General features: G+C 44.1%; 1 protein-coding gene across 1 annotated transcript in view; it reads left to right on the top strand.

Annotated features, from left to right (window-relative positions):
* LRRC9 (leucine rich repeat containing 9) overlaps window positions 1-27,970 on the top strand; it is a 150,775-nt gene that overhangs the window by 60,790 nt on the left and 62,015 nt on the right. The window contains exons 12-18 of the mRNA XM_068254432.1: window positions 1,547-1,649; window positions 4,400-4,526; window positions 5,987-6,133; window positions 9,246-9,367; window positions 16,615-16,797; window positions 19,584-19,703; window positions 26,041-26,232. Coding sequence (XP_068110533.1) covers window positions 1,547-1,649; window positions 4,400-4,526; window positions 5,987-6,133; window positions 9,246-9,367; window positions 16,615-16,797; window positions 19,584-19,703; window positions 26,041-26,232 — 994 coding nt within the window. The remainder of the gene's footprint in view (window positions 1-1,546; window positions 1,650-4,399; window positions 4,527-5,986; window positions 6,134-9,245; window positions 9,368-16,614; window positions 16,798-19,583; window positions 19,704-26,040; window positions 26,233-27,970) is intronic.

Below are 27,970 nucleotides of genomic sequence, written 5' to 3'. Positions count from 1 at the left end.
CAATATGCACAATCGGTAGCAGATATGGCCCCAATATGCAAAATCGGTAGCAGATATGACCCCAATATGCACAATCGGTAGCAGATATGACCCCAATATGCACAATCGGTAGCAGATATGACCCCAATATGCACAATCGGTAGCAGATATGACCCCAATATGCACAATCGGTAGCAGATATGACCCCAATATGCACAATCGTAGCAGATATGACCCCAATATGCACAATCGTAGCAGATATGACCCCAATATGCACAATCGGTAGCAGATATGGCCCCAATATGCACAATCGGTAGCAGATATGGCCCCAATATGCACAATCGGTAGCAGATATGGCCCCAATATGCACAATCGGTAGCAGATATGGCCCCAATATGCACAATCGGTAGCAGATATGGCCCCAATATGCACAATCGGTAGCAGATATGGCCCCAATATGCACAATCGGTAGCAGATATGACCCCAATATGCACAATCGGTAGCAGATATGACCCCAATATGCACAATCCGTAGCAGATATGACCCCAATATGCACAATCGGTAGCAGATATGACCCCAATATGCACAATCGGTAGCAGATATGACCCCAATATGCACAATCGGTAGCAGATATGACCCCAATATGCACAATCCGTAGCAGATATGACCCCAATATGCACAATCCGTAGCAGATATGACCCCAATATGCACAATCGGTAGCAGATATGACCCCAATATGCACAATCGGTAGCAGATATGACCCCAATATGCACAATCGGTAGCAGATATGACCCCAATATGCACAATCGGTAGCAGATATGACCCCAATATGCACAATCCGTAGCAGATATGACCCCAATATGCACAATCCGTAGCAGAAATGACCCCAATATGCACAATTCGTAGCAGATATGACCCTAATATGCACAATCCGTAGCAGAAATGACCCCAATATGCACAATCCGTAGCAGAAATGACCCCAATATGCACAATCCGTAGCAGAAATGACCCCAATATGCACAATCCGTAGCAGAAATGACCCCAATATGCACAATCAGCACCACCTGAAAAAGAAAAGAAAAACCCATTTACTCACCTACAGCCAGAAGACCTTCTTTCCCGACCTCCTGTCCCGACCTCCTTGTGGCGCGCAGCGCCCGCGCGCCCACGATCCTCTTCCTTCCCGACGTCACGAGACTTCCTGCCTGCATGCTGAGAGCAGGGCTACGGGAAAATGGCCGCCCGAAGCCATGCACTGCAGACTTTTCGAGTCTGCAGAACAGGGCTTCGGGCGGCCATCTTACCGTAGCCCTGCCTGCTGCTCCGGGCTGCCGCTGTGTGAACTGACTTGGCGTCTTTTAGACGCCTGAAGTCAGTTCACTCCAGGGGGTGCTTTAGGAGTGCTTGGACAATTCTAGGGGGTGCTCGAGCACCCCCAAGCACCCCCCTGGCGCCGCCCCTGATACTAGTACTACAAAGTAATGCTAAATGTCCATGGTTATTTTTTTATTGCACATTATTACCCTGTAATGAGAGTTTAGTAATGAGCCTGTATTGATTGGTCTAGAAATTACAAGAAGATGCTGGAATATCTCTTCTACACAGTGGACCCCAGGGAAGATCTTCTGGAAATACTCGAAGATGGCTTTAATTACAGAAAAACAATGAAGGTACAGTTTTGCATTAAGTGGGAGTCACTGAGATGTATATGATTCCTGTAGTACTGGCTTCTGCAGTATATGGACAGGGATCACAGTCTGGCCAGCAACCCATTTTCATGCCCTTTAGCGCTGAATTACTCACTGCATTATCATACTGTGCAAAAGAAGAACGCTCTTTGCTTCACCCTAGTACACGTACCTGAGTTTGACATTCCTGCAGTAGTGAGATTCATCAGACTCACATGTGCTCAGACCTTCCATGCAAAGAAACGAACCAAAAACAGCAACAGGGAGAAGTCTGTGCTCTGCACCCATCCAATAGTCAGAGAGAGGGTAAGGCCTCATTTCCACTAGTGGGCTTCTATCCGCTTCTGTCCGGTTTTCAGCAACAAATATCAATCTGTAAGGCCTCATTTCCACTTAGACCTCATTCACACTAGTGCACTTCTGTCCGCTTTTTATCTGTACATCAATGTTACAGATTGATACATGTTGCTGAAAAGAGGACAGGAGCGCACTAAGTGGAAATGGGGCCTAAAAGTGATACCATGTGCCCCACCCCTTCCACTGAGAACAGCGGGAGGGGAGGGTGAACACCCACTTGCGATTGCAACATCACCCATAAAATTCTGTGATTTTGCATCTTGAACAATTCCATCATCATCCTAAATGCTGCAGGTTCTGCATTTGCAATTTCGGCAAATTGCTCTGTGGGCTCCACTCCATTGACTTTAATTAGCCTAGTGCTTTTGGGATGATTCCAAAACACGGCTAAAAGCGCTGTAATAGGCCCGAGTGTCAGCCTTTGCCATGTTCTCTTTCCATAGAGAACAGTGGTAAGAAAGGCATCTCAGCCCATGTCACACCCCCTTCACATAGAGAAAAGTGGTAGGAAAGGCGTGTCTCAGCATGTGTCACACCCCTTCACATAGAGAAAAGTGGTAGGAAAGGCGTGTCTCAGCATGTGTCACACCCCCTTCACATAGAGAAAAGTGGTAGGAAAGGCGTGTCACAACACTTGTCACATCCACTTCACATAGAAAAAAGTGGTAGGAAAGGCGTGTCTCAGCAATGGTCACACCCCTTCACATAGAGAAAAGTGGTAGGAAAGGCGTGTCTCAGCATGTGTCACACCCCCTTCACATAGAAAAAAGTGGTAGGAAAGGCGTGTCTCAGCATGTGTCACACCCCTTCACATAGAGAACAGTGGTAGGAAAGGCGTGTCACAACACTTGTCACATCCACTTCACATAGAAAAAAGTGGTAGGAAAGGCGTGTCTCAGCATGTGTCACTCCCCTTCACATACAGAACAGTGGTAGGAAAGGCGTGTCTCAACATGTGTCACACCCCCTTCACATAGAGAACAGTGGTAAGAAAGGTGTGTCTCCGCAGTTATCACACCCCCTTCACATTGACCATAGAACATTGGGAGAACAGTAGGTGGCAGCATGTGCCAAGCCATCTTCTCGCACCAAACATTGGGAGGAAAAGGGTGGCAGCAGGCTCGAATTTACCTCAGAGGAGCCTATAGGCACAGATGTCCTGGCACCTTAGACTTTGCCCTCTAAGAATCTACATACCACCGCTGAACCGCACCACAAGTGTGCTGGCTGGCCCAGCTGTCACTTCTCCCTTACTTCCCTTGCCCATCATAGGTAGCTACAGGTGCCCTTTAGTATTAGGTAGCCAGACGTACCCTCAACGTTAAATAGCTAGAATTGTCCCCAAGTATTAAGTAGCTAAAGGAACCTCAATATTAAGTAGCTAGAGGTGTCCCCAAGTATTAGGTAGCTAGAGGTGCCCCTCACTGAAGTGAGATCTCGTCAGTTGAATGCAGAGAGCGGGTTGAGTTATTTACTATCCCATCAGGACTCTGCATAGGGAAGGAGGGAGGGAGGCACTCGGGGAGGGGAGTGGGCGGCCTTTCCATCATCAGGCGCTTGTAGGCACGTGCCTACAGTGCCTTATGGTAAAGCCGGCCCTGGGTGGCAGCATGTGTCACGCCGCCTTCCCTTAGGGGTGGGTAGCAGAATGTCCCATTTTCTCTTTATATGAAGAATAGATGATAGAAGGATGTGTTACAACATGTGACATGCCTCCTCCTATATTTAACAGTCAGGTAATGGGTTAATGGCAACATGTGCCACACTCTTTTTCTTAAAGAAGTCCAGGAAGGAGGGTGTGTGGCAGTATGTGCCAGGCCCCCTCCCATAGGGAACAGTCAAGCAGATGGGTGAATTACATCAAATGCCCCATAAAGAATAGTACACAATAGTAGGAGGGTGGGTTCCAGGCAGGATATGTTACACCTTCTCCCATAACGAACAACCAGGTAGTGATCAGTAAGAAGGTGGGTGTACGCCAACATATGCCCCCCCCCCTTTCCAGTATAGAAGAGCCGGAGGGGGGGTTACGAGAAGAATGTGTCGCACATCCTCCCATAATGAACAGCCAGGTTGGTTGAGTGAGTGGCAGCATGTGCCATGCCCCCTCCTAGAAGGTACCGTGGCAGGGTATGCGTATGCCACTACGATGATGAAGCATCAATTCTCCTGCACACAAGGATTCTGGTGAGTATAGATTAGGGAGGTTTAGTGATGAGATGGGCTGGGTTTTCTGTTAAGCTCTTGCCATCCGCTGTAAAACTACTCTTGCTTTGAACATCATCATTATTTTTGTATGGCCAGAGTCTCTCCATAAGGCTGTTTGTCTTGTTCACAGTTGTGGTCTGTAACACGTCATGTTGTGTTTTCCACAGATGCCTGCACAAGAACAAGGCGACTGTATTCTCCTGTCTAACAGTTTGGGATTTTCGGAGGCCTCCCAATCGGAGCAAGCATCCACCCTGGAGACAAATAATTACAATCCAAAGCTTTTTAAACACGGTAACCTAATTACAGCTCGGCGTAAACAGTGTAATAAATTGCAAATGACAGGTTGGACGTGAAATGAGGTTTGGACTGATTTAGTTTAATGAGCGATGAGCATGGGGCATTCCGTATAATCACTTTGGGAATAGTTTCTGCTGGGTATTGGGGGGGTGTTATGTGTTTGGCTTTACATGGGCACACGGTACAGTAGACACATTCATGGTGACAGAATAACACTTTCAGCATTTCCTTGAAACGAGATACTTGTCATTCCCAGTCTCTTGCTATCCTCCCCCTGCCCGCAGCATTGCAACCATACTGGAATGGTCATTAGATAATTGCTCCAGTGTGATCAGCAGCACTGTGTGTGCTTTATCTGCTTGGCTGGAGATGGGGGCTGGTTTTATAGCGACACTGCAGTGTTCGGAAGAAGCATCCACACTCAGAAATGCCAAAAACAGCAACATTTGGAGGTTTTGATGCACCTGTAGGAAATGTCTGAAAATCTTTTTCTATGCCAGCTGTACCGAAATAACTAACAGTTCCTTTGTGATCCGGTGATCACTTCCGGGGGCGTAACTATAAATTATGCCTCCCCACAGCAAAATGCAGTGGTGCAGTTAGCTCTGTCCATGGAGCAGTGGGCTCCGTCCATGATGCACGGGCTCCGTCTATGGAGCAGTGGGGTCTATTCATGGTGCAGTGGGCTTCCTCCATGGGGCAGTGAGCTCCGTCCATGATGCAGTGGGCTCTGTCAATGGTGCAGTGGGTTCCATCCATGGTGTAGTGGGCTCCGCCCATGGTGCAGCAGGCTCCATCCATGGTGCAGTGAGCTCTGTCCATGGTGCAGTGAACTCAGTCCATGGTGCAGTGAGATCTGTCCATGGTGCAGTGAACTCAATCCATGGTGCAGTGAGCTCCATCCATGGTGCAGTGAGCTCTGTCCATGGTGCAGTGAGCTCTGTCCATGGTGCAGTGAGGTCTGTCCATGATGCAGTGAGCTCTGTCCATGATGCAGTGAGCTCTGTCCATGATGCAGTGAGCTCTGTCCATGATGCAGTGAGCTCTGTCCATGGTGCAGTGAGCTCTGTCCATGGTGCAGTGAGCTCTGTCCATGGTGCAGTGAGCTCTGTCCATGGTGCAGTGAGTTCCATCCATGGAGCAGTGAGCTTATGTATGCCGCCTTTCCTCTTAAAGGGGAAGTGATTTCACCATTTTGCCAGGGATCTTATGGGCTGGCTGCACAACGTAGAATACTCTGCTTTTATACCAGGCCAGTCGAGTATATTGGTTAATTTTTAGGTGGATGAACCTGCGCGGCACTCATGCAGGTGGTCCATGCTGCATGTAGGTAGGCCCCGTTAATTCAGTCTTCCTCTGAGTCTATGTCGAACATAATTATTGTTGTTAAACTAGAAAACATACATACGATTTGATCTTATAGCCTTCATTTTTATTCTTTTTTTTTTCCTCAGGTACACTGATCATTGTTAAAGTCTTCCTAGGCCGTAGTGTTCAGGCCAGAGACAATCTGCCCATTAATCTACAAGCCTACCCTACTGCCAACTCTGTCTACAGACCTCTGAAGCTACAGCGAATCAGCCTATGTCCTTCAGACGATGGTAAATTCCTACAGACCTATACAGTAGAATCTTGTTATCGTAAACTCTGATATAGTAAACCTCTGGATATAGTGAACTCTGTCCTCAGGTCTCAGTAATTGCATCTGTATAAATAAACAATGTATGACCAATTCCGACATAGTAAACTTCTGATATAGTAGACTAGTAAACTACTTTTCCTGGTCCCTTGGAGTTCACGAAAAGGTCTTCACCAAATAGTCATTATCATTATCTGCTGTTTGCTGGTTGTACAAAGGTATATCTTATAAACACATTGTACACAGTACTCAGGATTCCACTGGTTCTTTAATGCCTTGACTGCTGAAGCGGAAATAAACGTATTAGATAATGAATGGTACAGCTAAGAAATAAGACATTAGTAGCAAAGAAAATAGTCTCATATTGTTTTCCAGTACAGGAAGAGTTAAAAAACTTCAGTTGTTATCTATGCAAAGGAGCTTCTCTGAGCTATTCGACCCTACAGTCCTGTTTTCTGAAGCTCTTAAAGAACAGCTGTAGTGAGAGGCATGTGGTGGCAGACATATTTATTTTATTTTAAACAATACCAGTTTCCTGGCAGCCCTTCTGATCCATTTAGCGGCAGTGGTGTCTGAATCACACCTGAAACAAGCATGCAGCTAATCTCTGCAGATCTGGGAATAATGTCAGAAACACCTGATCTGCTGCATGCTTGTTCAGGGCTTATGGGCTGGCTAAAAGTATTGGGCGCAAATTGTCAACAGGATAGCCAGGCCCTTATTGGTATTGCTTAAAAGGAAATAAACATGTCAGCCTCCACATACCTCTTGCTACAGTTGTCCTTTAAACAGCCATGAAATTGTGAGAGACAGCATGAGATAAGGTTTTACTGCAGGGAAGTTCAGAAGGTCATTATTTCTGTTTTGTTTATAGCTTAAAAGTTCGGTTTTAACCTCCCTGGCGTTATGATTTTTTCCAGATTTAGGGTCTAAAAGCCGTGCATTTTTTTTCACAAGCTTTTAGACCCTAAAGACACGGGAAAAAAAACCTACCACAGATAGATCTGCAGCAGCTCCTGCATATAAATCAATCATGCACATAGAATTCATTATATCATAAGGTTTTGTTTTTTCTTGCTTCAGGTTTGCTGTACAGTTACCTGTTAGACCTCAAAAAATGCATCAAAAAATGACACTGGTGACTCTACCTACCACTGAAGCCTAGTGGTGCCCCGAATCCTAGCTGACAGTTGTGTACAGGAAGTGGGACTTGTCCGTTAGGGGCAGAGCTGACCCGTGCCCAGCATAGGAACTCCTCCTCTATAGCTGTAGTCAACTGCAGGATTTCACTAAAGCACGGCCATTTAACAAACACAGAACATTTATATCGAGCTTTTCTCCTGGTGGACTCAAAGCGCCAGAGCTGCAGCCACTAGGATGCGCTCTGCAGGCAGTAGCAGTGTTAGGGAGACTTGCCTAAGGTCTCCTACTGAATAGGTGCTGGCTTACTGAACAGGCAGAGCCGAGATTCAAACCCTGGTCTCCTGTGCCAGAGGCAGAGCCCTTAACCATTACACTATCCACCACTATCATGAAAAAAAATGTAAAGTTTAAATTACATGTGTATGCATATGTATAAAATGTACATTTGTCCCAGAATAAAATGCACTACAAACAGTTGTTTCCTATGTTGCTGTCACTTACAGAGTTTCCATTATTTTCAAAAGCACTCACTGAATGGCAGTTGCTCAGTCTGACAGCCAGAATAGTGAGCAAAATAGTAGGGAGCCCGGCTGGCACCTTTGTATACAGTAGATCTTTTCCAGGAAGTGCTTTTGTAAGGGGTAAGGCCCGGTTCACGATAGCGGTTTTTGCGGATCCAGCCAACAGGATCAGGTAAAAACTGTCAGTTTTCTATTAGTTCCTATGCAGCTGCAAAACCTTCCGTTTCCGTTCCGCTGGGCACAACGGCCCGGAAAAATAGGTCCTGCAGCATACTTTTGTCTGTTGAGCGGAACGGACAACGGATCATTACAAGCGGATGGATGTGAACGGATCCATTGGTTAATATTGGATCTCACTGGCGTAACAATAAGGAATGTGACCCAAGCCATCGCGGGGGGGGGGGGGGGGGGGGGGGGGGCTTTTGGGGGGCAGGAGGGGTCGCAGCATAAGAGGAGAGAGTGGCAGATCGGCGGGGAGGGGGGACATTCCCCCCCCCCTCCCTCACCTCGGGCTCTCCTCTCAGCGCCCCCCCCCCCCCCTTCTGCAATCATTGGTGGCAGCGGGCAGCAGCAGCGGTGGCGGCAGGTGGAACACATTATCTCCTTCTTGCCGGAGGTCTTCCGATCTCTAAGAGCTTCATGCAACTTCCTGTGTAAATAGGAAGTTGCTCTTAGAGAACGGAAGACCTCTGGCGAGAGGGAGGTAATGTGTTCAGGCTGCCGCCACCACCGCTGCTACCCGCTGCCACCAATGATTGCAGAAGGGAGAGCGCGGAGAGGAGAGCCCCACCGATCTGCCACTCTCTCCTCTTATGCTGCGACCCCTCCTGACCCCCAAAAGTCCCTGAGCGGGCCCTGGGGGGGGGGGGGGGGCGGATTTTTTTTTTGCAGGGGGGCCCGGGGATTTCTAGTTACTCCCCTGTTGGATCCGTTCGCATATCGGACCATTTGTACAGTATATGTTCCGCTTCTGTTACGCTCAACGCTAATGTGAACCGGGCCTAAGGAGATACTAGGCCTTTCCCATAAGGAGATGGACTAGTCCAAAATGTGTCAGATCTGTCAGATTTTATCTGCCCACTGCAAAAGCAACATAGGAAAGAGGTAATTTATAGTGCATTTTACTCTACTATAGTGCAAGCCGCCGCATTAAAAGATCGTGCTGGAGCCTCTTAATGGCTCCAGGACATTTTAACACGTCGCTCGCTTTTTAGTCAAACAGAATATAATTAAAAGCCAGATGACTGTAGTCGGGAATTGTATAGGAAGCCCTGGAGCAGAGTATAGTATACTCTCTGAACTGGACTGTATGGGACACAGGAAAGATCTCGTCAGCTACTGATTGATACTCCTTCTCAGTCCAATAAGTCATCATGTGACACTGGAATATCATTGTCTTTATTGTTGCAGAGACGTGTCCCTCCGAGGAGCATAGAAGCTGTGACTGCAGCCTGCGCCGGTGTGACTGGTTTGTGTTTGATCCTGAGCTCATCTTGCCAGAGTACATCGTGGAGTATGAATATATTCCTCTGGTACTAAGTTTTCCTTTTTTCTCTGCTTAGTTTACAGTTTTCTATGGTGTATAGTGTGCTCAGTGCAGAAAAGCTTTAAAAACTCAGCATTTAATACTGTGTATTACAGCTGATCACCAGCACCCAGGTAAAGTTCTCCATGCACTCAGCCAAGCAACCATTTCTCAATAGCTGAGCCTTGGAAGTAAGCTATATAACAGCCGATAACCGGCACCAAGTAAAGTTCTCCATGCACTCGGCTACTCAGCAAAGCCACCATTCTTCCATAGTGGAGGCTGGTGTTCAGCTATATAATAGCCGATAACTGGCACCAAGTAAAGTTCTCCATGAACTCGGCTACTTAGCCAAGCAACCATTCCTCAATAGCTGAGCCTTGGTGCTCAGTTATATAACAGCGGATCACCAGCACCCAAGTAAAGTTCTCCATGCCCTTTCTACTCAGCCAAGCTATCATTCTTCAGTAGCTGAGCTTTGGCCCTCAGCTATATAACAGCCGATAACCGGCACCCAAGTAAAGTTCTCCATGTAGTTGGCTACTTAGCCAAGCAACCATTCCTCAATAGCTGAGCCTTGGTGCTCAGTTATATAACAGCTGATCACCAGCACCCAAGTAAAGTTCTCCATGCCCTTTCTACTCAGCCAAGCTATCATTCTTCAGTAGCTGAGCTTTGGCCCTCAGCTATATAACAGCCGATAACCGGCACCCAAGTAAAGTTCTCCATGTAGTTGGCTACTTAGCCAAGCAACCATTCCTCAAAAGCTGAGCCTTGGTGCTCAGCTATATAACAGCCAATAACTGGCACCCAAGTAAAGTTCTCCATGTAGTCGGCGTCGGCTACTCAGCCAAGCAACCATTCTTCAATAGCTGAGCCTTGGCGCTCAGCTGTATAACAGCCAATCACCGGCACCCAAGTAAAGCACCGGAAAACTCTGGCACCTCCTTCGTAACTTGCACCATGACTGCATGCTACAAATTACCAAGGAGAAGGTTTTTTCTCTATTGATTTATAGTAGGAGTGGCATCATCCACTTCAGCCTGGGGTTCTCCATACAACAACTATTGGCTACACTGCTGTGAGTGCGGAATTATCCTTTCAGCATTGCAGCAAGTAAAGCACTGCTTGTACCATTGCTGCAAACTTTTGACATTGAAGTTAATGTCGACGCCTTGTATAGCCGATGGGCTGTGACTGTGTGCCCAAACCAACTGATCCGTATTTCAGAAGTGTTTATTGGGCTAACTTCTTGTGGTCACTGTATCTTCTGGACATCGGGAATGAGAACACACCTGAAAACCGCTTAGCAATTTAACCAGTGTTTTCTAAGCTTTTTCTACCCATTTAACACTGCATTATACTGTTTTTCTACTACTATATTATAAACGCAACACATTATTATTATTATTATTATTATTATTGATTTTAAAATCCGTGGTGCTGTACAATGTAAGAAACAAACATGGGGTACATAATAAGACAAAACAAGACAAATAACATTTATATTGCAGATCAAAGATAAATGTGGTATATGCGCTCCTCTCACAAGCAATACACAGATAAGAACCTAGCTACTGACACGTGGATCGCCGTACAACTGGGTGGGTATGACCACCCTAAATACAAATGAAAAAATTATTATGTGCGGCGCTCTACACCTGTCAATATAAAGTATCAATACAGAACTAGTAACTAGAGCATAAGTCCCAGTTTGCACAAATGTCCATATATCACTGCTCTGTGACAATAGCTGGAATTTCCAAAAGTTCTCTTTTCCGCTTCAATTACAAGGCTGATAGCGCCTATTACAAGTTTACAGGGAGAAGGCTGCGGATTAAGAATTCAGAGGTCTGATGAAATGCTTTAGCTGAACTGTCATGGTCAGCCATTACCTCTGGTAAGCCTTTGAGTTCTACTGTTTGCGGATGCACAGAGTGGCGGTGGTTTCTATACTTATAGCACGGGCTGGTGCTGTTATCTCTGGTGGAGGACTTGTAATGTATGGCCCCAACAGTATTACGCTATCTATTGTTTCTTTCATCTGAGTACAACTAGGAGGAAGAAATTGGGCAAGTGGGCCACATCCACCTTATAACGCGAGGTTGCTGACTATAACTAATCAGCCTATGGATCTGGTGAGAGTGATACCTATTAATGTGCTAACTGCATGTCATTGTTGAAGCGGAAAAGAGAACTTTTGGAAATTCCAGCTATTGTCACAGAGCAGTGATATATGGATATTTGTGCAAACTGGGACTTATGTTCTAGCTACTAGTTCTGTATTGATACTTTATATTGACAGGTGTAGAGTGCCGCACATAATCAGTGGCGTACCGGAGGAGCTGTGGGCCCCGATGCAAGTTTTACAATGGGGCCCCCAAGCACTCTATACATAACAATTGACACGGCGCACCAAAACCTGCCAATGGCAACTACAGTGTCAGAGGTGCAAGAAGGGGATGGGGAACAGTTTGAATAGTGGTAATCATTAACAAAGTATCTATAGAAGTGATTATTATGAGCACAGGACCAGTAGAGAGCTAATACTGCAGTTGAGGGTGTGCCCTTCGGGGCCCCTCTGGCCCAAGGGCCCCGATGCGGTCGCTACCTCTGCACCCCCTATTGCTACGCCCCTGCACATAATAATTTTAACATTTATATTGCGCTTTTCTTCTGGCGGACTCAAAGTGCTTGAGCTGCAGCCACTAGTGCACGCTCTATAGGCAGTAGCAGTTTTAGTGAGTCTAGCTCTAAAGCCTCATACACATGCTCAACAAAAGTCTTTTGAATGCACAATTATCAAACAACTTGAAGAAGTTGGACAACTTTTGTCAAGGCGTTATCACTGATAAGAGGCGACCAACAACTGATAAGATGCAGCTCAATCAATCCAACTGTTGGATTGCTTGACGAACAACTGAGAGAAGTTGTGTCCAACATAGCAATGTGTACAGAAGTCTGCTTCGACTTTTCAATGACTTCCATTACTAACTAGAACATACAGTGGGATGCGAAAGTTTGGGCAGCGTTGTTAATCATCATGATTTTTCTGTATAAATCGTTGGTTGTTACGATAAAAAATGTCAGTTAAATATATCATATAGGAGACACACGCAGTGATATTTGAGAAGTGAAATGAAGTTTATTGCATTTACAGAAAGTGCGCAATAATTGTTTAGATAAAATTAGGCAGGTGCATAAATGTGGGCACTGTTGTCATTTTATTGATTCCAAAACCTTCAGAACTAATTATTGGAACTCAAATAGGCTTGATAAGCTCAGTGACCCCTGACCTACATACACAGGTGAATCCAATTATAAGAAAGAGTATTTAAGGGGGTCAATTGTAAGTTTCCCTCCTCTTTTAAATTTCTCTGAAGAATGGCAACATGGGGTCTCAAAAGCACCTGAAGACAAAGATTGTTCACCATCATGATTTAGGGGAAGGATACAGAAAGCTGTCTCAGAGATTTCAGCTGCCTGTTTCCACAGTTAGGAACATATTGAGGAAATGGAAGACCACAGGCTCAGTTCAAGTTAAAGCTTGAAGTGGCAGACCAAGAAAAACCTCGGATAAACAGAAGCGACGAATGGTGAAAACAGTCAGCGTTAACACACAGACCAGCACCAAAGACCTACAACGTCATCTTGCTGCAGATGGAGTCACTGTGCATCGTTCAACCATTCGCACTTTACACAAGAAGATGCTGTATGCAGAGGAAGCCTTTTCTCCGCCCACAGCACAAACAGAGCCACTTGAGGTATGCTAAAGCACATTTGGACAAGCCAGCTTCAGTTTGGAATAAGGTGCTGTGGACTGCTGAAACTAAAATTGAGTTATTTGGGCATAACAAGGGAAATTACGCATGGAGGAAAAACAACACAGCATTTCAAGAAAAACACCGGCTACCTACAGTAAAATATGGTGGTGATTTCATCATGCTGTGGGGCTGTGTGGCCAGTGCAGGGACTGGGAATCTTGCCAAAGTTAAGGGGGAAGCATGGATTCCACTCAGTATCAGCAGATTCTGGAGACCAATGACCAGGAATCGGTGACAAAGCTGAAGCTGTGCCGGGGCTGGATCTTTCAACAAGACAACGACCCTAAACACTGTTCAAAATACACTAATCCATTCATGCAGAGGAACAAGTACAATGTTCTGGAATGGCCATCTCTGTCCTCAGACCTGAATATAATTGAAAATCTGTGGCGTGAGTTAAAGAGAGCTGTCCAAGCTCGGAAGCCATCAAACCTGAATGAGCTAGAGATGTTTTGTAAAGAGGAATGGTCCAAAATACCTTCAACCAAAATCCAGACTCTTATTGGAACCTACAGGAAGCATTTAGAGGCTGTAATTTCTGCAAAAGGAGGATCTACTAAATATTGATTTCATTTCTTTTTTTGTGGTACCCAAATGTATGCACCTGGCTTATTTTGTTTAAACAATTATTGCACACTTTCTGTAAATCCAATAAACTTAATTTCACAGCGATTTATACAGGAAAATCATGATGATTAACCACGTTGCCCAAACTTTCGCATCCCACTGTATTATTAGTCGTTCACCAGTTGAGTAACAATATGTAAATTTGTAGTTGTCCGTCAAGTCGTTCTGTGTGTATAATAGTTATTTGAAATTATATGGTAGAGAAAGAAAGCCCTTAAAAACATAGCACCTCCCACAGCAAAATTTGGAAAAGTAAAAATTTGAAAAATCATACTTTTTCAAATTTTGCTGTGGGAGGTGCTATTTTTTAAGGGCTTTCTTTCTCTACCATATAATTGCTCTTGTTTGGAGCCCTAGCACACACAGTTATTTGGTTGAGGTGTTGCAGACACTCCTTAGAATCTATCTATAATAGTTATTTGCACACCAAGACGTATCTTTCCAACTTTTTTAATCGTAGTTGTTAAGTTGTTTATAGTAAAAGACTTCTGTTGAGCATGTGTATGTGGCTTTAGACTTCTATAAGTGCTGGCTTAAGGTGCGTACACACGCACACGTCAGACCCTCCCGCTGGGCGGACTTTCAGGCGACAGTAGCGCGTGTGTATGCACTGTCGGCGGACTGATTAGGCTGATTCTGAGCGATCCGCTCAGCTGACAATGCGTACACACGCGCTACTGTCGCCTGAAAGTCCGCCCAGTGGGAGGGTCTGACGGACCCATCGTTGGCGGCCGTAGTGTGTGTGTACGCACCTTCACTGAACAGGAAGAACCGACAATACAGACAATGGTGTGCACCAAAATATAGACACTGGTACAAAATACAGAATTGGTCATTACAGTTACAAATGTAACATGATGAATAAAATGTATAACTACGGTAATTCAAGACACAAAATGATTAACAATTTCCATGACAGAAAAGGGTGAGAGGGCCCTGCCCTTGCCAGCTAGCAATCTAAAGAAATAGGGGGGAACTAGAGATGGGGTAGTATACAATATTTATACCTAGAGGCAGTGTGTTTTTAGGTGATCTAGTAAGGAGTACAACTTGGCCAGAAGGGGGAACAGGCTAAGTTAGAGCGCATGCTTGTCAGAAAAACACTTACTGAACACTGTGAACTGCCACTCAGGTGAACGGACTCCAACATTGCCTTAGATTTCTATAGGTAACAAAATTGCCAAGGAGTTAATGCCCATATGGCCACAAGAGGTTTCTTCGACTTGCTGACTTCTAGTGATCATCGTAATGTATTAATAACGATTTCACAAAATTTTGCGTAATTTTCATAATTACGATTATGATTGTAATCATTTCAATTTACGCCGAATTTAGCGTAATTCCGACCATACACTAATTTTTTATTTTCGGGACAAAAGTTTCGTAATTACGGAAATATTCGTCATTCCGGGATGAATTTTCATGTAAACCACAACATTTTTGTGTGAAATACGAAATTATGATTTTGTGATATTCGGAATTTCGTGTAATTTTCTTATTTTCTTGTTTTGCAAAAAATTACGAAATTACAAGTTATGCTGGGAATACACGGTTCGTTTTTGGGGTGATTAGATGGTTCGATAGATAATTTCCGACATGTCCGATCTCCCGCCCGATCCTTTCGCCACTCGATTTCTGATAGAAGTAAACAGAAAAAGATAATAAAAACGAATGGCAGAATCGAGCGGCAAAAACAATCGAGAGGAGAAACGAGAACCAGAAATGAACCGTGTATTCCCAGCATAATACGAAATAAAACACAAAACTATGATTTAATGTGAAATTACGACAACAAATAATGCATTACGGAATTATGAAATTTCTGATAATTACAAATTAGAATTTTGCGTTGTAATTACGAAAATGCGAAATCTCGGCTCATCTTTACTTAAAGCAAGAGGTGGTTTCGCAAAGTACTAGCACAGTATCCTTTTATCAATTTTAGTGATTTATTTTTCACTTTTTGCTATATCTTTCTCTTGGCTGTTATGCTAGGTACACACAATGCAATATCCTGGCAGATTCACTGTCAGATTGAATATTTCCAACATGTCCGCTCTGATTTCCGATCGATTTTTTTGAATAATTTTTCATAGAAGTGAACAGAAAATTGATTGAAAGATCTATCGGAAATCAGATCGGACATGTTGAAAATAATGGATCTCACAGTAAGGCCGCATTCACACCTAAAATCGAAAACCTTTTATGCACTTTTTTCCCCCTCCCGGCGCTCCACTGCGCTATATGTTTCTGGTAAAAGCGCTTTTCTAAGTGCTTTTTCAAAGTGGTTTTGTAATTCACTCCCTGACGCAAGTCAGGAAGTGAAGTCTTCGACAATGTATTTATTCTTAAAAAATGCGAACGCAATTGCTGCACAAATCGATTTTGTGAGCGTTTGTGTTTTTTTTCTATACCTTCCATTGAGGCAAAATCGCCTCAAAAATGGTACAGGCACCGCTTTGCTGAGCGGATCGGAAACAGCTGTACAGTAAACTTTCTCATAGGGAATCATTGCACAAGCGTTTTTAGGGCGACTTTGAAAATTGCCTGCGCTTGAAAAAAGGGCAAAAACGTCCTTAGTGTGAACGAACCCTAAATCTGTCAGAAAATTGCGTTGTGTGTACCTAGCATAAGACCTTGCAGTGAGAACATGCAGCTAGATTTTTTTGTGTGTGTCATTATTTTCGGCCTCAAATAAAAAAAAAGTGAATATTTTGAAGGGGTTGATACTTTTCTATACCTGCTGAATCATGTTTTCTACATATATTTATGAAGATTTTGTTGTATTCTCTCTCCTTGTCAGGAAACGTCAGTTGGCTCAGCTGCTCTTTCCAGCAGCCAATCAGAAAACGTATCTGGTGAAGTAACTCTGGATGAAGACACCATTGCCATGGAGCCAGTTATAAAGGCCCGGCCCAAAATCATCAGTCTAGACGAAAGTACGATCCTTTCCATAGCAAAAGCCAGTGCTTACACTCAAATAACAGTACGTATTTCTGGGCTGCCATGTCCTATTGATGAGATCAGGTAGTCTGAGGTCACCCAACTAATTACACCTGAGGTATAAAATAAAAAGAGTATGAGCAATGCACACTGTAATAATATAGGTGCTCGTGTTTGTGAATATGATGCCTAACCCTAACCTGCTCCCAAACATCAAAGGGAACAAGAGACGAAGCACCCTTGTGTATTTTACTGTATATATCAGTAAGAACATTAGAGAAAACACTTACCATGCTCTCTGTTTCATCCTCACTGCTAAAAGTGTCTGTTATCAGCTGTGATAAGAATCTCGGACTGAGCATTCAGTCTGGCTTTGCAGGAAATAATTATAGCTGAGTCATTATAGCAGAGCCACAAGGGGGCAGGCTTGGGCTTGAAAAGACACCAGAGAAGACAGACTCAGCTATAATCTTTCCGTAGCAAAGCTAGACTGAGTGCTCAGTCGGGGATTCTTATCAGAGGTGATAACAGTCAGATTAAACAGAGAACAATGAAACAAAGAGCAGATTAGGTGTTTACTGTCATGTTCCCACTGATTTATAAGATAAAATACAAGAGGGTGCTTCATCTCTGGTTCTCTTTAACCCGTTCTTGACACCCCCACCCAAAGATAAGCATTCTGGATGCTTAACCTAAACCTTTTAACCCTATGAACTAATGCTAACTAAACCCATCCCAATACCTTAACACTAACCTATCTACCGGTAATCTATAACTGCTCCTGTCTGGACCTCCTATGAACTAATTCTAACTCAACTCATTCAATCGGGGCTGTAACTAGAATTGGGCCCCCCGCAAAACTTTGGATGCAAGATGGACATGCTGCAAGATGTCGGGCCATCGTGGTCTATTGGGTGCGCAATGGTAACGGCAAGCGATATAGGGACGAACGATGAACCCCGGACGCTGTTGCCCCTAATGTTAAATATGCCCCCTTCCCCCCGTGCACTATATATTACCTGTCTGTGTTCGCCGTTGGCTCCATATTCCAGCCACATACACGTGCCCCATGTGGTTGCTGGAGTAACGTGGATGTGTGTGATGTTGTGCGTGGCCCACGTGTACGATGGCAACCACGTGGGGAGCGTGTATGTGGCATGAGGATGGCGCTCGGAGACATCAGTGGACACGGACAGGTAATGTATAAAGCACTGGGCATCGGGAGTGGGGGGCACATTTAACATTAACGGTGCACGGACAGCTAACCTATCAGCATCCATATATATAGGATAGTTCTCAGTGCTTGAAAGAGATCAGAGTATTTGTGTAAGTGGATTCCCTTTGCTTTAAGGGACCCTGAGCTGTCAATAAAAATGAAACTGATACTTACGGTACTTGGGGCTTCCTCCAGCCCACCGTAGGCCACAAGGTCCCCCGTCGTCCTCCTGGCTTCTCTAACAATCCAATGATCCACAGTGGTCTACTAAACACAATAGCTTTATTCAAATTCTGCAAAACAGATCCCCTTCAACCCCACTAAAAAGAGCAGCATTTGATGTATCCCAGCCTAACTCTAAACCGTGCATGCGCAGGACTGTCACGCCGGCCGGCGTGATGACGCATAGTGGCCGGCATGATGATGCGTAGCGTGCCCATGCAGGAAGTGTACTGCCGACCTTCAGCCTGAAAGTCGCCGGGATCAGAGCCGCCAGCTATTTATCTTGTGTATTTGCTTACATTTTTGGGTCATGACCTTTATACAAATTAGTGGGATTCCTTACAGAAATGTACTGGGATCACATACCAACACAGTACATTTCTGTACAGTACAGTTCCCTTTTTTTTTTAATCATTTAATTCAAGTGGTCATAGTTTTCCTTGGGATAATTTTTCTAGTGCGACTGCTTGAGAAACATATTTATTTTTGTTGATTTAAATTGACATTAGTTTTATAATCAGCACTGCATTGTTGGAAATCCAATCTTTTGTTTGTTTGAATTAAAAGATATCTTAGCCCTCTTAAAAATTCACAAACGGGGGGGGGGGGGGGGGGGGGCAGGCATGTGTAGGCGGCTCTCCTCATGCCCACTGCTCCCCCCGTTCTCCTCTGTCCCGCTCCGTTACGGCCTAATGTCCCCCCACACCAGGTTGGGAGGGTCGGTGCGCACTTCTCAGACACTGCCCAGTGATGCATGTCCTTGATCACGCACCCACGGCTGGGAGCGCTCTGTGCATGCACACTTTGTCACAACTACGTAGTGCGCATGCGCAGAGCACTGCCGGCTGCGGACATGCAATCAAGGATACATGTTGCGGAGCAGCATCTGCGCAGTGCGCACTGACATTCCCACCGAAAGTAGGATCAGGGGGACGTTAGGCCCCAGTTTTGGAATTTTTAAAAGAGCTAAGGTATCCTTTAATTATTATACTAAGCTTTTGTAAGGGTTAGTTGCTGCCATAAATTATTCAATATACTCTGCTAAGTACTGCGGCAATTGTCCGCTCTATATACGAGGGTCATCCAGAAAGTAAAGACGGTTTTTATTTAATCAATTAAGGAAACATTTTATTTATTTTATTTTAGACATGCTGTATTTTCTGATTATTTCTCCACATTGTATTTAAGGTTAAAAGCAGATGGTCATTACTTTCTAGATGCCCCTCATAAAATAAATAAAGTGTTCCTTAATTGATTAAATGAAAGCGTTCTTTACTTTCCTGATTAGCCTCATAAATACACAGGAATAATAGTCATTTTAGTAACACCATTATTTTTAAGATTTTGTGTTCAAGAATGTTAATATTCTATAACTATTATCATTTAAACAGATACTGAACTTACATGGTAACAGTTTAAGTAAACTGAAAGAAATTTCGAAACTGCATGGGCTCCGGAAGCTGATCATCAGCTTCAATGAGTTTTCAAATCTAGAAGATGTTTCAGGTTTGGTAAGTGAAATTATCTTTAGTCTAAAATTAGGGGGTGCTCGATCCTGCAATCCAATTAGTATTTGCATTTTGTAGATTTTGTGCGTTGATAGAATTCACAATAAATTAACCACTTAGCAACTTCTGCCACGCTTTTCTACATCCTTGTTTACAAACACCTATAAACACATGTAAATATTTGGTTCTATTTTCTATTTTTAGAAAACTGAGTACGTATAGAACCATCTTGTGGCCAAGAAGCTAAACTACTTCCAAATACACCATTATTCACTTACTATAGGAACATTAAATACATTTTCATTATTTTTGAAACTCCTTCACCCCTAACCCAAAATAAAATATTATCACCATACATTGCACTAGGGACACAATTTAAACATTGTAATAACCGGGACTATTGGGCAAATAAAATATGTCTGTTTTATCTACAATAGCACATTTTATTTTTAATCTACAATGGCTGAAAGCTGAGAAATTGTGATTTTTTTTCTTTCTTTTTCTTCTTCTTCACTGTCAAATGCATATAAAATAATATAATTCTTAGCATAAAGTACTGCCCAAAGAAAGCCTAGTTTTTCCCACAAAAAAATAATGAATAGATCATTTCAGTGTGGTAATGTAACGGTCTTGTGTCGTAGCTCAGATGTCTGATTATATGGTGATCTGCAGAATCACCAATAATACAGACGCTATACCTGATTATGGGTGACCTGCAGAATCATCAATAATACTAGTATAGCAGACAAAGAGCTGAGTGTGTAGTGATTTGGTGCAACCGTAACTTTAATAGTGAATGAGACCTCACCAGAGGGGCTGGTGAGGTACAATAAGTACACTGAGCGTGCACTAAAGTACAAACTCCAGCAAGCTGGAGAAACAATACTGAAAGAGGCTGAATCTCCCGAAGAGCAGGTGATTCAGAATGTACTGCAGGCAAGAGAACACCCGAGGGGCGGGTGACTCAGACAATACTGCAGCCTAAGAGATACAATAAACTACAAATGACAGATTACCTAGGGAGCAGGTAATCAAGCCTGTACTACTGCCTAGCAGAACTGTTTCACCAGAGGAGCTGGCGTAACTAGCACCTCACCAGTAGAATGGTCAGGCAGGCAAGGTTCGGCAACAGAGAGGTAAGTATCGGTACAGAATCGTGAGACAGGAGAGTAATCGATAATCAGGCAGAGGTTCAGCAACAGGTAGGCAGATAGGCAAAAGTACAGGATTAGAAAGCAGGATCAGAATCAGAGTAGTAGCTAAGAGTCATACACAGGAGATCAATACAGTAAGCAATATCCTAGTCTAGGTGTGAAGTCCTTGGCATCAACACCCCCGAGAACTAGTCTAACAAATAACAATAGCAAAGTAGCAATATCCTAGACTAGGTGTGAAATCCTTAGCATCAACACCAGGGAACTAGCCTAAGGTCTGAGCGCTAACACACGCAAGTATTCATGACAACAGACAACTGCAGAATGAAGCCTGGAGGCTTAAGAAGCAGAGGAGACCCCACTGGCAAGCCCCTCCTGAATCAGCCAATCCTGGGCGCCGTGGGACTCCTGTGATGTCAGCCGACCAACAAGTCAGCTGACGGGCTTCCTAAGGCAACCCCCTGCACAGGAGAACGTTCCGTCCTCGGCGTCCTGGACGCCGGCCGGACGAAGGGCCGCATGGAGGCAGCTGCGGCAGTGGTGCTGTTCGCCGCAGCTGCCTCGTTTCTTACAGATAATTAGTGATAAAGTTATTACCAAATGAATGGGAAGAGCTTTTGAACGGGAAAAAACCTGTGGTAGAGAAGTGGTTAAAGCTAATGGTGGTGAGCTGAAAAATAAAAAAAGAAGCCAATACTTACCTAAGGAGAGGGATGGCTCTGGGTCCTATGGAATGAAATCGTTTCACCATCTGTGAAGCTGCCGCCGCCCCCCCCTGCATACATTACCTGATCCGGCCGGCGCGAGCCCCCCAGTCTCCACTGTCTTCTTCTCCAGGCTCGGCTCCAGGGCTCCAGCTTCACTTCACGCCGGGGGAAGTTTAAACAGTAGAGGGCGTTCTACTGTTTAAACTTCCTGTCCGGACAGGAAGAAGTAAAGCCTGCCCGGAGCCCAGCAGAGAAGGAGCAGCGGTGACACGCGCCGGTCGGATCAGGTAATGTATTGCTGCTAGCGTCGGTCATTGGACATTCGATTGCTGCTATCGACGCACTCCCAACCCGCCGGCCATCGAGCGAAATCTTCCGCGGGGACAGATCGACGGGAACAATCGATTTCGGAAGGAAATTGATCGTTCAGGCGGCGTTTGCACAACAATTTCACAGCAGATTCGATCATAGTGATCGAATCTACTGTATATTGGCGGGAAATAGTATAAGTGTATGGGCCCCTTTAGTGCAGCCACCATTCAGAATGCTATTATCTTCTGAGTGAGATTACACTGAGCACACAGAGCTGAAGCTGATGAGTTATTTGCACACTGCTTGAGCTGCATCTGAATGCTTTGATGCTGTATCCCTGCCTTCTGCCTTTCTGAAAAAGATTCAGTCAGAGGATAAAGCTATGTACCCATGTTGCGATTTTCCCGACTACCAATGATTTTTTGAGCGCCGATCGGTCGTTTCTGCGATGTGGGTACAGTCACACGACCACGCGAATGCCGCTTAGCTTCGCACCGCAATAACGACCATCACATCGGATCGCTAAGATCACAGACAGCTCCAAGTCCCGCAATCACTTGAAGGCTCGTTTGCTCCTGACATGTAGCGTCGCATGACGTCGTGCATACCTGCCAGCAGGAAGAAGCAGCGCTTAACGACCGTCGCTGAGGGGACATCGCAGGACCCATCGGGGGGTGAATACGGGCCAGCAACATCTGGTTCTGTATGCTGGATGTACTGGGAACGGCCCCTATCTCTGCATGGTGCAGTCCACCATAGTAATGCCCATATTCATGTTTTCTTCAAGTTATGACAAGATGAAAAAAAGCCTTTATATTGCTATTTGCTAGTTATTACTAGAAATAAATATGACTTTTAGAATTTCAGTTGACTTTGATAGTTGTCCTTTAAAGTGTCACACTGAGGCATTGCTTTGCATTGCATTTCGTTATAATGTGCACATGACACAACGCGAAGCGGGCAAAAATAAATACCATTTGCTGTGGCATGCAATGTACTGTATGCACACAAAGGATATTTCAGGATTTAAAAAGATTCTCCACAAATGCACATGTGCAAGTACTTCAATGTGCCACTTTATTGACTGACATAGTGGGTGTCAAAGTGGAGAAATTAACATGTATTGCGTTTGCCATAGCCATGGATTGTGCACATCAACATCTGCAATTCTAGCAACACACTGCATGATCTTTGTTGTAACAATAAAATCAGTTGCATCGCAATGCAGCTGTTGGGGTTTAAACTGCCTTTAAACTTTGAATCGCACCTTGTTACACTGCACAGAATAGAGGTCATTACAGCTCAACATGCCACTATGAACGTAGCCTGCAGGATATCTGTGTTAAATATTGTGAATGGGTTGGGAAGTCCTTAAACTTAAATTTGATGTGCAGTTTCCAAATCTATTCTGCTACTCTGGTTTAAGGCCTCTAAAGAAGCAGGATTTGTACCAGGCACCTCCCCACTGTCCTTTCACTGATGTCTGTTTGACACTTTTTACAATTGAGGTTTAAATCATTAGCAACATCAATAGAGCTCTCATTTGAGATAAGTGCACTGCTTTTGACCTCAGTCAGCAGAACTCGTTGCGATGTAAATTATTGGAATGCTTTGATCTCTCTCTACAAGCAGAAAATATTGAAACTGAAAGCAGAAGTCCTCTGTTATTGTCTCACACTATCCCCTAGTGACAAGTGGCCTTAAAGGGGCACTACAGCGAAAAACTGTACAATTTATATTATGTGCAAACATATACAAATAAGAAGTACATTTTTTCCAGAGTAAAATGAGCCATAAATTACTTTTCTCCTATGCTGCTGTCACTTACAGTAGGTTGTAGAAATCTGACAGAAGTGACGGGTTTTGGACCAGTCCATCTCTTTATAGGGGATTCTCGGATATATTTATTTTCAAAAGCACTCAGTGAATGGCAGTTGCTTTGTCCAACTGCCAAAAAACTGTGTATGGAGCAGGGAAGCTGGCCAGCATCATTGTTTAAATCCTTTTCAGGAAATATCTTTTTAAAGAATAAAAGCCTTGCTGAGAATCCCCTATGAAGAGATGGATTAGTCCAAAACCTGTCACTTCTGTCAGATTTCTACTGCCTACTGTAAGTGACAGCATTATAGGAGAAAAGTAATTTATGGCTCATTTTACATTGGAAGAGACGTACTTCTTTTTTGTATATGTTTGCACATATTTTAAATTTTACAGTTTTTCGCTGTAGTGCCCCCTTAAATACACATTACAGTAGTACTAATTAGAAGCAAGGAAATAAAAAAATGTACTAAAAAAATAAGTTGGCCTTGAGCTCTTGCAAGCCTCTAGATAAATTGGCTGCTAAAGGGTTAGGGCTCGTTCCCACTAACGCGAATCCGCATGCGTCCAATGCATGCGGATTCGCACATGTAATGCAAGTGGATGGGCCTGTTTCCACTGTAGCGTTGTTGAGGTGCGTTTTTTTCAGCGATAAAAAAACGCACAAAAGAGCCAACGAATTCGCCTGCGAGTGGAATGCATGCGAATCGCCGCTAATGTATTTAATAGTAAAAACGCATGCGTTTGTTACATGCGTTTTTACCCGCGATTTCGCGTGCGATTTCGCACCTTTTTCTATTTTATTTTGCCCTGGCAGTGTCATGGTTAATTTCGCATGGCACCCTGCCATGCGAAATCGCACGCGAAATCGCGGGTAAAAACGCAGCGTCGGAATGCCGGCAAAATCGCGTCGCAACAGTGGAAACAAGCCCTTAATAAAGCCTGGAACTTTTACGCCACTTGGTGCCCGATCTCCTTATATGTAACTTGTGTACAGTGGTGTTTGGACAACCACTCCAGCTTCTAATGAGTGCAGTTACATATTTCTATCCTACTAGCTTGTTTAATTTTTGGTCTGACCCCACTGGAATCTCTGCTGTCCCATTCTGTTACCGAATTTGCACTTAAAGGGGAACTTCAGCCTAAACAAACATACTGTCATTAAGTTACATTAGTTATGTTAATTAAAATAGATAGGTAATATAATCTCGTACCCAATTCAAATAACGATACTGGTCTATAATGTATATGTAAATTGTAATCAAATTTATTTAAATAGGTTAAGAATATAAAACTGGGATATAGGTGAGGTGATGGGATGGGGGGACAATGCAATAAAACCTTTTGACACTCTGCGGGGCTACATCAATCACATTGCTGGCCAGCTTGTGTTAATAAATACGCCATACACACATACATTCACCACATTCAACCTACAATGCTGGTATTATGGTTTTGCATAAACTGACAGTGGTACCACTCCTATTAATTTTTTATGTGCACAATGTAAGCGCAGTATAAGCGCACACAAGGTTAGTAGGCAGTCTCTGGCAAGCGTGAGTAGTGTATTAGTTAGTCTTCATAGGTAACAGGAGTCGATCACTTTGTAGTGCTATCCAGTTTTATATTCTGAACCTATTTAAATAAATTTGATTACAATTTACATACACATTATAGACCACTATCGTTATTTGAATTGCTTTAAACTGGTCTTGTATCGAAGTGCAGCGATGCCTTAATGTGTATCAACACCAGTGGATTTTATCCACGGGAAATAGACGCTACAGCGTGCACTGAAGCGCAGACCAAGGAGGTTTAGTCACCTCAACCATATATGAAATATAATCTCGTACCCACCCTGTTTTAAAAGAACAGGCAAATGTTTTTGATTTCATGGGGGCAGCCATCTTTTTCATGAGGGCAGCCATCTTTTTGATTGAAAGGAAGTGACAGGGAGCATGAGAAGTTCCACATGTCCTGTGTCCTGATCACCCCTCCTAGCTGCACACGCTAGGCTTCATATCTCAAATTAAAAAAAAAAAAAAAAAAATTTGCGCCAAAACAGCAGAAGGAGAACAACATCATCAGAAATCCCATCATGCTTTGCACAGTATTAGGGGAAAATGCCCAGGCAGTTTTGTTCTAAGCAGCTAAAAATGAGGCTTAGGTAAGAAAAACAAAGTTCAGATGTTGTGAAGCTGTTAAAGAAACACCAAGCCTTTTTTAGTGCTGCTGAGTAGGTTTTTAGTCCGGAGGTTCACTTTAAGGTTTTTTCACAACTCTTTGAAAGAGCTACTGCTTGTGTGTACCTGAAAAACCAAAACATTTTTTTTTTATCACTTACTGTAGCCGAATCTTGAATTCCTCGATGCCAGCCATAACCACGTGACAACTCTGGAAGGATTGAATAGACTCGGGAAGCTGAAGCATTTAGACATCAGCTGGAATCAGCTAACAAGGACCAGAGAAGACATGAATATCTTACACAAGCAAACGCCACATCTCCTGTCTGTGCATATAGCCCACAACCCCTGGCAGAAGGTCAGTCTAGCTAAAATATGCCTACACACATGGCACATTGCTAAATGGGGGATACACTGTGGTTTTCATGTTTATCAACAATATGAGTACACTCAGGCCCCGTTTCCACTCGTGCGCAGCATGCGTCTTGCGAGACGCGATGCCGGCACAGCTGCTCGTGTCTCGCAGCCCAATCCCTTTAGCTGCGCTACGCACGGCTATGGGATCCGGACAAGTTGCGCGATATTATGCTGCAGTGCCTCCGATTTTTCCTCGCCCACGATTTGGGATGCTCTTCTATAGGCTGCCAAATTCCATCCGAATTCATGGCCGAGGAATCGCCCCGTTTTCGCACTAGTGGAAACTTAGCCGAAATCCAGGGCTGATGTCCTGTTAATTGTTATGGTTTACATCCGTCATACAATTACTTCCACCATAAAATGGAAAACTACTGTTAGTGTCCTCCTGAGAAGTTGGGAGAACATTGTGCGAGGCACCCTCTAATCATACTGTATACTAAAGATTTGAAATTAAAGGACCACTATCGCAAACAAATTTAAAATATACTGCATGCAAACACATACAAATAAGAAGTATGTTTCTTCCAGAGTGAAATGAGCCATACATTACTTTTCTCCTATGTTGCTGTCACTTACAGTAGGTAGAAATCTGACAGGACTGACAGGTTTTGGGCTAATCCATGTCTTCACGGGGTTTCTCAGCTAGGCCTTAAAGGGACTCCGAGCTCTAAAAATAATAGAAATTGGTACTTACCTTGGGCTTTCTGCAGCCCACCGTAGGTCGGGAGATCCCACAGCAGCGTCCTAGCTCCTCTCCCAGTCTCACTGCACAAATGGAATTGGGGGGTGTGGGAGGGGGGTTTACCCGGAATTGGTTTTGTCTCGTACAGTTTCTGGAAGGAGGGTTGGATGATGAGAGTAAGGAGGGAACATTCCCGAAGGCCTAGAGCCGAGGCTGCCATACTACGGCGCCACCAGTCACACTTGGAAATCTGTTATCCCTAAATAGACATTGAAGGGGGGCGGAGGGAGGGGACGGGGACGGAGGGAGGCGCAGGTTCCTTCTGGCAGAGGTTTGAGCGGAGTTCACCAACCTCATTCTCTATAACATGGAAAAATCAGCCTAACCCCCTCCAAGGCTTCTTCTCGTTCTTCATCCAAGGCCATCCCTGTTGTTATCATTGTTATTGTTCTTCCTTGGAAAGAGTGGCTGTTTGTAAGGCCGGAGTCTTTACTAGGATTCTGTACAAGTTTCTTGTTAGGTGTCTGAAAGAATCTCGTTTAGCATTTCAAGAATTTTGGTATGTGATTATCTGGGAAATGTTTCTGCAAGGCATGTTTACGGGTAACTATATTGATAGATGCAGGGACTATTATATGACTATTGTATTAGAGCTGTATTTGTTCAGATGTGTTGGTATTTTGCTGAGTTCCAACAATCTGGGTTACTCCAGAAAGGAGAGTAATAGTTCTGGTTTTCGCCTCCAAGATATGTAGTTGTCCACCCTCATATTTGAGCAGCTTGCATAAGGGTAGTACTTGCAGGTTGGCTTGGAGGCAGCCTTCGTTACTTCATCTTCTTAAATGGCAGTTGCTAGGCTCTAGTTGGTGTACTGAAGTGCGCTTCCCTCCAAAGTTCTCACAGTTCACAGTTCCTGAGGACCTCTTATATTCAATACCACATTGCATCCAGCAGATCACAGGTCACACGTTATCTCCACCGCGGAAAACCATAAAAC

Source organism: Hyperolius riggenbachi, chromosome 9 (genome assembly GCF_040937935.1).
Source record: "Hyperolius riggenbachi isolate aHypRig1 chromosome 9, aHypRig1.pri, whole genome shotgun sequence".
Lineage (NCBI taxonomy): Eukaryota > Metazoa > Chordata > Amphibia > Anura > Hyperoliidae > Hyperolius > Hyperolius riggenbachi.
This window is presented reverse-complemented; position numbering and strand designations above follow the sequence as displayed.